This window comes from Amphibalanus amphitrite, unplaced genomic scaffold, assembly GCF_019059575.1.
Source record: "Amphibalanus amphitrite isolate SeventyFive unplaced genomic scaffold, NRLGWU_Aamphi_draft 001815F_arrow, whole genome shotgun sequence".
Classification (NCBI taxonomy): domain Eukaryota; kingdom Metazoa; phylum Arthropoda; class Thecostraca; order Balanomorpha; family Balanidae; genus Amphibalanus; species Amphibalanus amphitrite.
The window spans coordinates 38,887-52,154 of record NW_024883308.1 but is presented as its reverse complement, the minus strand read 5'-3'; the positions used below and the strand labels follow the sequence as shown (position 1 = coordinate 52,154).

General features: G+C 51.2%; 2 protein-coding genes across 2 annotated transcripts; both read left to right on the top strand.

The window, feature by feature from the left end:
- Window positions 1–2,038: 2,038 nt before the first annotated feature.
- Window positions 2,039–5,957, top strand: LOC122375310 (leukocyte elastase inhibitor-like). The gene has a single exon (XM_043354621.1). It carries the CDS (start codon window positions 2,466–2,468, stop codon window positions 3,591–3,593), a length of 1,128 nt encoding a protein of 375 aa, XP_043210556.1. The 5' UTR covers window positions 2,039–2,465; the 3' UTR covers window positions 3,594–5,957.
- A 96-nt stretch (window positions 5,958–6,053) lies between these two features.
- LOC122375309 (uncharacterized protein K02A2.6-like) lies at window positions 6,054–10,565 on the top strand. Its single transcript, XM_043354620.1, has 2 exons — window positions 6,054–9,709; window positions 9,761–10,565. The coding sequence occupies exons 1-2, from the start codon at window positions 6,054–6,056 to the stop codon at window positions 10,101–10,103; spliced, it is 3,999 nt and encodes a 1,332-aa protein (XP_043210555.1). The 3' UTR covers window positions 10,104–10,565.
- The last annotated feature ends 2,703 nt before the right edge of the window (window positions 10,566–13,268 follow it).

Below are 13,268 nucleotides of genomic sequence, written 5' to 3'. Positions count from 1 at the left end.
TTCAATGCTCATGTTAAAAATTAACAACTTGCAGATGTGTTTATTGGTTTACATGTGATTTATAAGCATGCCTCTGTGAACCATGATAGCCTGAGAGATATATGGCTGTTTAGTGTCTGCTCTAGCCTGCAGGGAATTTGTGATGGTCTCACAAACAGTTTTTGGTGAAACGATTATTATGGATATTTTTTGGACTTTTGGCTGAATTTTTTTAGGTTCTGAAATTCAAAGAAAGCGGATAATGGGCGGACCTAGATATTACTCTGGATGTGGGCCGGGCTGCATCCTGAAAAGCCTATCCTTGAAGTGCTCTGGTGCCGAGCCATTGTTAAAACCTCACTTCGAATGAAATTAGTCTTTTTCGAGCAGCATATAGGTATTTGTCCTTAGCCTGTTGTTGATACGTTTTTCACAGCTCTCATCTACTTTTATGTAACCTTTGTTAACCCGCGCCCCGGTGGGGTCTGTTTGTGTTTATAACGTGACCTGGTGGGGGGGGGGGGGCATGTTTTTGGACGCCGGTGAAAACAGGGCGCCGGAGGGCATATTAGTCACGTGACATTTGGAACTGCTCCCGCTCCAAGGGGCTTCTATATGCCAAACGTCACGTGTAAATTTTACGAACCTTGATCAAATCGCCCCAGGCGCCCTGTTTTCACCGTCGTCCATGTTCCCCCCCTCCCTCGTATCTCCGAAACTACTCTACTGGACGGCTCCACAAAATTCAAACAGCGTTCGAAAGCTCTGTTCAAATTTGTTGATAGAAATTCAATTTCAGTGACCTCAGGGTCACCGATGACGTCACAGGTCAGGTCAAAGATAAAATGTTTGCCGTTCACGGGTCTTCTAGAGAATGCACTATAAAATCGAGTAAAACAAATTTCATCGAACATCAGCGATAGGGCGTCAGTTGGTAGTACATATGCTGAGCTATTAGAGGTCACTGACAATACCAGGTCAGGTCACAGGTCAGGTAAAAAAAGGTCAAATTCCAAAGTTGATATTTTTGCATAAGGTGGGTATCGATTCGATGCAGCTCGTCACGGCGAGACCAATGGTGGTCTTTATTTCGCGCTACGTTGTCTAGAATTGCCAAAAATTGAGTTCGAAAATTTGACGTCATCATCTTTGAACAGTTTTTTTTTCGCTATAACTTGGCCAAAAAAGGGATATCGATCTAAAATTTGGTATCCAGATAGAACACGGTTAGTAGTTAGTACTATCATATTTATTCCGATTTTTTTCGAAATTCGAAACTCTTTTTTGATTTTTTGGCTAATAGGTATATCCAAAAAACTAGTTTTTTTATTTTTGGGGGTCAAAACTCAACAAATTCAAAAACCCGAGATAGGAATTTCGTAGCCCTGTCTATTTAAAAGCTTTTATGTTCTTATCATTTTTCTGTATCTTCAAAGCTGTACCTAGGCCTGACAGCTCTTTTCGCGAAACCTTTTTTTTGGGTCGAAAGCGGCAAAACATGACGTCATTCTGACGTCATTTCCGGCCAACCTATCAAAGCCTTTGGAATTTTTTTGGTCACAATGTGTAAAATTGATGCCCGGGAGGGTACTAAGTTTGGTGACGATCAACGCAGTGGTTCTGGAGATATATCGAAAAGTCTGGAGGGGGAGGGGCAAAAATACCCCCCCCCCCTACCAGGGCGTGGGTTAACATGAAGAACGTTAAAAAGGTGTTCTTTTCCTATGCCCAGGCAGTTGAACCATTAACGGAAAAAGGTCTTTTTTCTACCCGAGGTTTCGCCTCACCTACCCTGTTTTCCTTGCCACGTGTGTATGATGAAATTGAGTATGTTTATACAGTAGTTTTGCAACGCCCTACTTGAATCTGCAATCCTATTATAAAAACATGTTTGCTTGATAAAAATGTTTACGCAAAGTTCCAGTGTAGCAATCAGTGACGCCATGTATGTATCATTGCGCAACAACTCAGCGGTGGCGAGCAGCTGCAGAAATCTGAGTAGATGTCGCCACTGGCCGTAGTCGCTGGAGAAGGCGTGATACAAAGCCAAGGCCGGAGACCAGTCCGTAGTGCGGCAGCTCTCGGGCTGTGGCTTTGGGTGTAGTGACGGACCGGCCGGCGACCGGTGGCGGATAGCGGCGGGCCGCCATTGAATTGGGTGGTACTTGCAGTGTGTGAGAGGCGTGGTCGTGTTCCGCACAGTACAGCGGCACGGCAGTGTCGGGCCAGCCCAAACAAAAGGCGGCTGCCGGCCCGCAGGTGCGGTGCTACCGCCCACGTTATACGACAGCGACACGTGTCTGTGGCAGTGAATCAGACTGGCGCGGGCCGGCCGCCGCCGCCGCCGACCACCAGTCCCGGCCGCCACCGGTGCTAGTCGGTGTCAGAGCGCCGCGCCGGCTCCCCTGCTGCTGCTGCTGCTGCTGCTCGCCGCGCCGACCCTCGGTCTCGACTCGTGCCCGTCCGTTCAGACCAATCCCAGCGCCATGGAGCCGGTGACCAGCCACCAGACGCAGGCGGCCTCCCGGCTGTACCGAGTGCTGACAGAGGCGGCCGGCGACGACAACGTGTTCCTGTCGCCGTTCAGCATCGCCACCGCGCTGTCCATGGCCTTCGGCGGCGCCGGCGGCGACACGGCGCTCCAGCTGCGGCAGGCGCTGGCGCTGCCCGAGGACGCCGCGTCGCTCCACGACGGCTACGGCAAGGTGCTGGCCAAGCTGAACGACCCGCCGAACGTCACACTCAGCACCGCCAACAAGATGTACGTGCAGAACTCCTACAAGATACTGGACAGCTACCTCGAGCTCATGAAGAACCAGTACCTCAGCGAGCTGAAGAGCGTGGACTTTGCAGACGCGGCCGGCACAAGCAAACTGATCAATGATGACGTGGAGTCACTGACGAGAGGGAAAATCAAGGACTTGATCGATCCGAGTGCCCTGAACGCACTTGTGCGCCTGGTGCTGGTGAATGCCATCTACTTCAAGGGCTCGTGGCAAGAGAAGTTTGACAAGGAGGTGACGCAGAAGCAGGACTTTTTCGTCACTCCAGACAGCGCCGTGAAGACAGACATGATGTTCATGGACGGCAAGCGCTTCAACTGCGGCGTGCTCTCCGACCTCGGCTGCAAGGCTCTGGAGCTGCCGTACGAGGGCCGGCGGTTCAGCATGTTGCTGCTGCTGCCCGACAAGAAGGACGGACTGAAGGCTCTGGAGGAGAAGCTTGCCAACACACCGGTCCAGTCCATCATGCAGAAGCTGCACAGTGAAAAGACTACCATCAGCATCCCCAAGTTTAAGTTGGAAGCGTCCTACAACCTCGAAGACCATCTGAAGAAGCTGGGCATCGTTTACTTGTTTGATTTCAATTCGGCGGACCTGTCCAAGATATCGGGCAACAATGACCTCTTTGTGTCCAAGGTAGTCCACAAGGCCTTCATTGAGGTCAACGAGGAGGGCGCCGAAGCGGCCGCCGCCACGGGCATGATCATGATGATGCGATGCATGCCCATGGAGCAGTTCGAGTTCTTTGCCAACCACCCGTTCTTCTTCGCTATCGTTGACAACGAGGTCGGTCTGGTTTTGTTCTCTGGCCGTTACGTCAAGCCCGAGTGAGCGGCATACCAACAGGTTCAATATGTTAACATGGGTCTAGTCACTGTGTGCCTTGTGGACTTTATATAATCACTTAATCTTAATCGGAAGGAAAGGGACGGCCCTTGGCGCGAATCCCGTCTTGTTCTATGCTGTCTATGTGATAAACAAACGCCTATGTTTCACTGAGCTGTAACAATGAGACAAAGTGTGATCTTATGGATGCTTGGTTGGGTTTTGTTTTGTTACTCAGGGGTGTTTGATTTCCTATTTTCTTCAAACGTGATTATTAATTTCTGTGTGACAAGGAGCCAAATATACGCTATCTATTTCCAAACAAATTCGTTATTGAAATCATTAATGCCTAGTTATATATTGGTGATTGGTCACCCTTGGAATGATGGGCGGTTAAACACCATATGAATAATTACCCCTTTGCTCACCGATTTAAAGGGACCCTCCCACTTTCAAAAAAGTTAATGAATTGGCATAAAAGTGATGTAGCGTGAATCACAAAGAGCGGAAATGAACATCTACCAAATTTTACCGGAAAATATTCACCCGTTTTCGAGATATAAGACTTTTATTTTTGTTTACTTTTTGGGAACTCCGCTGCTTCTATGACGTCACATAAAGGTTTTCTTTACGTCGGCATTTGGAAGCAATAGTTTGGTATCAAAGTGCGACAAATATTGCGCGAATGATACGTTTATCTTATCAAGGTCAATATATGATGGCCAATAAAGGATTCCAGGATAATTCTGCTTATGGCATTTCTTCGTGTCGCAATTCTTCGTCTGCAAATCTTCGTCAGGGCATTTATTCGTATCGCATTACTCTGTCTCGCATCAGGGTATATGAAAATCGGCTCGCATTTCTTCTTCAACGCAAATATATGCAAGAGTAAGAGGGACAAATAAATGCACCGACGAAGATTTGTAGACGAAGAAATGCGGACGAAAAATTGTGCTACGAAGAAATGTCATGCGAGGATTCGTTCGGGTACCATGACATTTATGTGATTTCAAAGTCAAGGTTCACAGCTGATCTGCTAAATCAAGCCAAGAATCCAAACTATCAAAAAACTATAAATATTTGTTTGTCACAGAGGTCTCAAGCAATAGGGGGGTTTTGGGGGGTATAAATGTAAAAATTTCGCTAAAAACAGGTCATAAGTTTTTCGCTTATAACTTTTGATCTAATTAAGATAGAGCAAAAAGAAAAGCACCAGTGAACTCAGCACGTCAAGGCGCGTCGAATGATATACTTTTCAGCTTGCTTAAGTGTACTTAAAGTTTTTCTTAAATTTTAAGTAAACTTAAATTAATAAATTAAGTTCAACGTAACCAAATTGCATCATATCGCATATCATTCGATTCGGCTGATCACCAGGAACACAATGATACCATTTTTGAAGCTCTAGCGTCATTATGTGCCAAGTTATTGGCAAAAACGTCATTTGACCTCAGTTGACCTCATTTGACCTGACCCATGGATAAGTACACCAAACAAAGAAGCACCAAGTGACCTGCTGTTAAGTACCGTGGTTTCAAAGCACAAAAGTGATAGAACGAAGCGGATATCTCCAGTATTTTCCGAATTTAGTATTTTCCCATAGGCTTAACATTACGACGTAATGACCTCTAACTGACCTCAGGTCAGTGACCTCAAAAAAGCCGGACTATATGTTATACAACTCGGTGAACTTAGCACATCCTGAAAGTTTGAAGGAAATCAGTCCAAAACTGTGAGTTGGACAGGTGCAAAAAGAAAATTGAAATTTGACCATGACCTTGTACCGGTTTTTCTGACCTGGTGACCTGACCCAAGGTCACCCGGACCTGAAATTTTCAGGTCATATGTAAAAAGGCTGCCCCATAGGCTGTGCCAAATTTGGCGGCGCGCAGCGCCACCGTTTTTACGCTATCTTCGAAAAACCTTAGGGAGGGGTCGCATCGACCCCCCCCCTGCCAGGGCGAGGGTTAAAGAGAGTGGAATAATATGGATATAATGATACTGTTGTGGCGTGAATTTAGTTACGCTGTTCAGAGTTCGTATCAGCTGCGCCAGAATTGTGCGAGGTTGCTTTGTTATTTTTAGGGAAGACCCAAGTCGTGTCAGCTGATTGCAAATTCCGAACCGGCGCCAATGTGATTTGTAAAATGTAGACGTTTCATGCCCACGCGTTGTAGTCGTGCTCAGTTTCTTATTTGATAGGCACTATGATTGTAAGAACGCTCACCGCCCTCTCGTCTTGTGTTTAGTCACGGCATCGGCCCACTACTAAGTCCGGGGTGGACTTCCGGTGATGGCGGCGTAGGCGTTGGTCACGTGGTTTTTTGGTATCTTGTTGTGCGGCGGCCAGAATACATGTCCGGCAGTTCCGGTGATTGTTTTCGGCCGCCCGCCTCTCACGAGGCCACAGTGAAGAGGCAACACAACAAAGTGGCGACTGAGGACTTCGAACAGTGATTTTTCACCATGGATTTCGCGGCGGCTCCCGCGCCGTTTTTGCCCACCGCTGGAGCTGAGCCGGCGATTCCCTGGCCTCGGTGGGTCAGGATGTTTGAGAACTTTTTGTGTGCGGTCGGAGGTGACGCTTTCCCTCCCGCACGTCGCCAAGCTGTCCTCCTGACTTGTCTAGGGACGGAGGGGCAGCGGGTGTTTGAGAATCTGCCACCCATGGAGAAGCTGGAAAGCGAGGACGACTTCCAATGGTGCCTGCGCCGCCTCGAGGCCCATTTCGCTCCCAAACAGAATGTTTGTGTTGAGCGCTACCGCTTTCGCAGCCGGGGGCAGCAACCAGGTGAGACCACCAGCCAGTGGGTCTCCGTGCTGCGCCAGTTGGCCAGCACGTGTGAGTACGGTGCCCAGATGGACGAGTTTATCAGGGACCAGGTGATTGAGAAGACCGTGAGCTCTAAGCTGAGGCAGCGGCTTCTCATGGAAGGGTCAGGTCTGACTCTGGAGAAGACCCTGACTCTGGCCGACACCTTGGAGTCTGCTGAACGAGAAGCAAGGGTTATCGAGGGACCAGCCGTGCCTGTGCCTGTCCAGGCCCTGCAGCCACAGAAGTTTCAGCGAGGGGGGTCCAGACGCCGACGCTCCGGCCCGGTCCCAGCCCAGCAGCAGGAAGGACGGCAGCAGCTTCCGCAGGGGAGGCAGCAGCAGCCGAGACGGCAGCAACCACAGCAGCAGACAGCAGGCCCTGAGTGCTGGGGCTGCGGGCGCCCTGGACATCGCAGAGGTGACCGCAGCTGCCCAGCGTTCGGTAGGAAGTGCTCCAAGTGCGGTAAGACCAACCACTTTGCCCAGCACTGCGGTGCTAGTGTGGTTTCTAGTGTCCAGGTGCTAGCTGTTGGGGCTAGTGCCGTGCCGCTGACCCTTGATGCTGAGGTAGAGGGGCTCAAGGTAACTTTCACTGTGGACTCAGGGTCTCCAGTTTCCATCCTGCCGAGGGACTCTGTGCAGGGTGATCTTGGGGCAGCCGAGGAGAGCCTTTGTGCCTACGGGGGGAGCGTGCTAAATGTGCTGGGGGTGAAAAGTGTTCATGTGTCATGCCGGGGGAAAACAGAGTTGGTCAAAGTGTATGTTGTGCCGTCAGGACGCGCTCTGATGGGCCTTGACCTGATGGAAGTGTTTGATGTTTGTATTGTGGGCAACCGTGTGTGCAGTGTGTCCACCAACCCCACCTGTGTGTCCTCTCCTGAGCCTGCCCAACCCACCAGCCCTCCTGACGAGCTACCAGCCTCTCCGGGGGCCCAACCCGCTATCCTTGGGTACCAGCACCGAGTGACAGTTGACCCAGGGGTACCACCAGTGCGCCAGCCACTGCGCCGCCTGCCTTTGGCTGTGCTGGACGCAGTGAGTGCCCGGATTGATGAGCTGGAGGCCCAGGGCGTGATTGAGAAGGTGAGCGCGTCTCCCTGGATCTCACCACTGGTCGTTGGCAGGAAACGGGACGGTGCCATCCGCCTCTGCGTTGACATGAGGAGGGTGAACCAGGCGGTCATCACGGATGGTCATCCTCTCCCGAGGATTGAGGACGTTCTCGATCGGCTCCGTGGTTCGCTGATGTTCTCCAGGCTGGACCTGAAGGACGCGTACCACCAGCTGGAGCTGCATCCCGACAGCCAGAACCTGACCACGTTTGTCAGCCACAAGGGTTTGTACCGGTTCCGCCGTGTAAACTTTGGTCTGGCGAGTGCCGGCCCTTGTTTTCAGAGGGTGATGACGTCGATGCTGGAGGGCATCCCCGGGGTGGAGGTGTACCTCGACGACATCATCATCCACGCACCGTCCCAGGCGGAGCATGACGCTCGCCTGAAGCAGGTGCTGCGGCGGTTGGAGGACCACCGTGTGAAAGTGAACTGGTCCAAGAGTGCCACCGGCTGCCGTGACATTGATTTCCTCGGTTACAGGATCTCAGCGGCCGGTGTGCAGATCGACCCAGAGCGGATCAGTCCGCTGCTGGAGGCTCCAGAGCCACAGGACGAGAAGGGCCTCCGCGCCTTCCTGGGAGCCACGGGCTACCACGCCCGTTTCATGCCGCGGTACTCGGACCTGGTCGAGCCGCTGCGAGCTGCGCTGCGCGCTGACAAGTTCGAGTGGTCGCCGGCGCTGTCCAGCGCCGTCCAGCGCGTCAAGGACGCCATCCGTCAGTCACCGGCGCTGGGTATGTTCGACCCCGCGCTCGCCACGGTGCTGACGACCGACGCCAGCGACGTCGGAGCAGGCGCGTGTGTGACGCAGATCGACGCCTCGGGGTCGCCCAGGGTCATCGCGTACGCGTCTAAGTCGTTCTCTCCGGCCGAGCGTAACTACTCCACTGTGGAGAAGGAGGCGCTGGCCGTGGTGTGGGCCTGTGAGAAGTTTCGCCACTATCTCTGGGGGCGGAAATTCACTCTGCGCACGGATCATCAGGCTCTGTGTACTATTTTCGGTCCCAAGGGTTCCACGCGCGTCGGCCGGCGTGTCGCGCGGTGGGAGGCCCGCCTGCTCGAGTTTTCTTTCGACGTTGAGTACGTCCGCTCGGAGCGGAACACCGTGGCCGACGGCCTGTCACGGCTGCCGGTAGCCGAGACCTGGTGGCCGGATGATGACGATCTCCAGATTGCAGCTCTGACGGTGGCAGCAGCCATCTCTGAGGAGGAGCTAAGTGACGCCTCGGCGGCCGACGAGTGTCTCAGCGTCGTCCGTGGGTACGTGTCCGGGCAGTGGCCCCGCCAGAGGGACGTTGACCCCCGAGCAGCTGGTTTCTTTCAGGTACGGGACGAGCTGTCCGTACATGGCCAGCTGCTGCTCCGCGGTGACCGGCTGGTGGTGCCAGCGGCGCTGCGCGAGCGCGTTCTGACTAACGCGCACGCGGGCCACCAGGGGGTGGTCCGCACAAAACAGCGGCTTCGTGAGCGTTTCTGGTGGCCGCGCCTGGACCGGCAGGTGCGTGACCTGCTGAAGAGCTGTGAGGTCTGCTCTCAGCACGATGGGCACGTGCGGAGGGAGAGGCCGCCCCTCCAGCCCATCCCACTCCCAGATGGACCGTGGCAGCGCCTCATGGTGGACGTGATCGGTCCCATGAGAGGTCCGTCGTCTGAGCGCTACGGCATTGTGCTCGTCGATATGTACAGCCGGTGGCCGGAGGTCGCGCTCTGCCAGGACGCGACGGCAGACAGTATCTGCCAGTTCCTGGAGACAGTGTTCGCTCGCGAAGGTGTGCCGCTGGAGCTACTGTCAGATAACGGCCCTGCGTTCCGGTCGGGCCGACTCGCCGAGTTTTTGGGTCGCATGGGCGTCAAACAGACGTTTAGTTCGCCCTATTCGCCGCAGACCAACGGCATGGTCGAGCGGCTGAACCGGACGGTTAAGGAAGCCATCCAGTCGGCTCGCCTGGCGAGGGAGCCGCGCTCGACGTTTGTCAGAAAGTTCCTGGGTGAGTACCGGGTCACGGTCCACCCGGCGACCGGAGTGTCGCCCTTTGTTTTGATGAGGGGGCGGGAGGCGCGGACGATTCTCGATGTGACCCCGTCCGATGTGACCCCGTCCGGCCGTGCTGCCGAGGATCGAGCTGTCCGGCAGCATCACCAGTCGTACCAGGAGACCTACAGGGCCCGGTATGACCGCACCGCCACGGCCGCCCCGCGATGGGAAGCTGGCGACTGGGTGCGAGCACGGAAGCCCGGGACGGGCCGGGTCGAGGGGCAGCGCTCTGTGCAGGTGAGCCGCAGGACCGGTCCGGTCAGCTACAGGCTGGCCACAGGTGAGCGGGTGCATGCCAGGCGCCTGGTACCGGGCCGCCCGGGGGAAGCTGATCGCGAGGTGCCGGTGACCTTTTACCCAGTCGGGGGCGAGCCCGAGCCTACTGACCCAGCCCCTGTGACCGTGGACCCCGCTCCTACCGATGATGTGTGTCCCGAGCCGCCCAGGGGTACCAGTCCTGTCCCAGCGGCGCCAGTCGGTGCCGCCTCTGACGAGCATGCGGCCCCGCGCCGCAGCCGTAGGGTGCGTAGGCCGCGGAAGCGTTTCTCGCCGTAGGTTAGGCGAGTTTGCGCGTGTACAGTTAAGCTCAGCACCGTACCTGTGCCTGGGTGTTTTCATACGGTGTGTTTTCCCTCAAAGAGAGGGGTGGTGTTGTGGCGTGAATTTAGTTACGCTGTTCAGAGTTCGTATCAGCTGCGCCAGAATTGTGCGAGGTTGCTTTGTTATTTTTAGGGAAGACCCAAGTCGTGTCAGCTGATTGCAAATTCCGAACCGGCGCCAATGTGATTTGTAAAATGTAGACGTTTCATGCCCACGCGTTGTAGTCGTGCTCAGTTTCTTATTTGATAGGCACTATGATTGTAAGAACGCTCACCGCCCTCTCGTCTTGTGTTTAGTCACGGCATCGGCCCACTACTAAGTCCGGGGTGGACTTCCGGTGATGGCGGCGTAGGCGTTGGTCACGTGGTTTTTTGGTATCTTGTTGTGCGGCGGCCAGAATACATGTCCGGCAGTTCCGGTGATTGTTTTCGGCCGCCCGCCTCTCACGAGGCCACAGTGAAGAGGCAACACAACAGATACCAAACAATAAAAACCAAAAATAAAGAACAATAATAAAACAAACAAACAAAGAAACAAAGAAACAAAGAACAATAATAAAACAAAGAACATTTTGGTATCAAAGAATAATATAAACATGGAATAATATGATACCAAACAATAGTGCAACCATTCTGGACAACAAAAGTGTATGATAAAATTAATTTAGAATACTTTGGCAGCATGATTTACGAGCACAGGCAGGTGTTACCTGGGTGTTACCTACCAGCCTTCTCAATGCTCGTAAAACCAATATTGTAGTTTGATTTTACCTTACATGATAACACACTTGGCTGCAACGGCACATTTAATTTAATACTGTGAAAAGACCAGTTATAACCACTTCACAAGCACAATTGCACCTCATGCCGACATTCTTTTCCAAAGACAGCAGCGTCTTTCGTCAAAACCAGAAGATCAATCCCCTTTCAACTGTTAACATCAAAACTATTTCTTCATGGTGTGATCTCCATATGGAAACCTTGCAGGAAAAGAATTAATGTCAATTGTCAGCTCTTCAAATTTCTTTGGACTTTAACTTGCACTACCATATCCAGTTTGCTTTGATATTTTGTTTTTTATTCCATGTTGAAGTTGAACACCAAGCTCCAGATATAGCAGGCAGCTTGATCATCTTCGGCCTTGGTATAATATCAGTCCAAGTTCCAGTGGTGGGTATCTTCTAATATTCAAATTAAAATGAAAATCAATAGGCTTTCTCAGCGCCGACGACGGACACGTTGATAAAAAAGGGAGCTCAAGGTCAGTAAAATTCGGGTTCAAGGAATGGCGGGCGTTGAAATGACTGCTGACGTCATCAAAGAAACCGCTAATGGTTAAGAGATAGGGACTAAGCTGGTCCCACCCTGCAAGTAAAGGGAAGAAATTTCTTGAACACCATAAAGCTGCGGGGGTTGCGACCAGGATAAATGGTGATTTCTGAGCCTGGCCGCAAACTTGGCTATCTCAACTCAAAACTAATGTTAATGTGGGATGGTCCCTTTAACCCTCGCCCTGGCAGGGGGGGGGGGGGTCGATGCGACCCCCCTAAGGTTTTTCGAAGATAGCGTAAAAACGGCAATTGCCTATGGGGCAGCATTCTTACATATGACCTGAAAATTTCAGGTCCGGGTGACCTTGGGTCAGGTCACCAGGTCAGAAAAACCGGTACAAGGTCATGGTCAAATTTCAATTTTCTTTTTGGACCTGTCCAACTCACAGTTTTAGACTGAGTTCCTTCAAACTTTCAGGATGTGCTAAGGTCACCGAGTTGTAAAACATATAGTTCGGGTTTTTTGAGGTCACTGACCTGAGGTCAGTTAGAGGTCATTACGTCGTAATGTTAAGCCTATATGGGAAAATACTAAATTCAGAAAATACTGGAGATATCCGCTTTGTTCTATCCTATCCTTTTTGTGCTTTGAAACCACAGCACGTAACAGCAGGTCGCTTGGTGCTCCTTTGTTTGGTGTGCTTATCCATGGGTCAGGTCAAATGAGGTCAACTGAGGTCAAATGACGTTTTTACCAATAACTTGGCACATGATGACGCTAGAGCTTAAAAAATGGTGTCATTGTGTTCTTGGTGATCAGCCGAATCGAATGATGTGCGATATGATGCAATTTGGTTGACTTGAACTTAATTAATTGATTAAAGTTTACTTAACCCGCGCCCCACTGGGGGGGCTATTTATAGCCTCCCCTCCCGTTTTTCTGCAATAACTTCCAAACCACTTGACGTATCGACGCCAAACGTTCAGTACCTTCGTCGGCATCAATTTGACACCTTGTGTCAAAATTTGAACTTCGTAGCTACCATAGGTCGGCCGGAAATGACGTCAGAGTGACGTCATGTTCGGCCGATTTCGACGCAAAACATTGAACCACGGCAATCGCTCCCAAGAGCTCAGTTTATAAGCTAGATCCAATTTCTTTGCATGAGAGGACTCAGAATTGACTGCGCTATCAAACTGCTATCTCGGATTTTGAAAATTTTGAAAATGTTGAAAATTTAATATAATAATATTCAAAATTTATAATTCTATATTTTTTTTCAAAAAGTTTTTGACTTCTCGAAAAAACCGGAATATGTATATGTGACAGAACGCATGCCTATGACTAACTCTAGCCTTCCAGGCGGTGGGGGGCATTTTTTGCCCCCCCCCCCCCCTTTAAGTTTTTTTTTCGATATATCTCGAGAACCGCTGCGCCGATCGTCACCAAACTTTCAGTACCCTTTCGGGAGTAGCTAGCGCACATGGTGACCAAAATTTTTCCAAAGGCTATGATAGGTTGGCCGCTAATGACGTCAGAGTGACGTCATTTTTGCCATTTTCGACCAAAAAAAAGTTTCGCGGGAAGAGCTGTCAGGCCTACAGTTTTAGAGATACAGAAAAATGATTAGACATAAAGGTGTGGAATCAAGAAAGCTACAAAACTGCTTTTTCAGTTTTTCGACTTTTTTGGATTTTGACCCCCAAAGATCAAAAAATAGATTTTTTGAATATAATAGCCAGAAAATCCAAAAAGTTTTTTGAATTTCGAAAAAAAAAAACGGAATATGTGTGATAGTCCCTAGCGCCTTCTATCTACATACCAAATTTGAGATCAATACCTCTTTTTT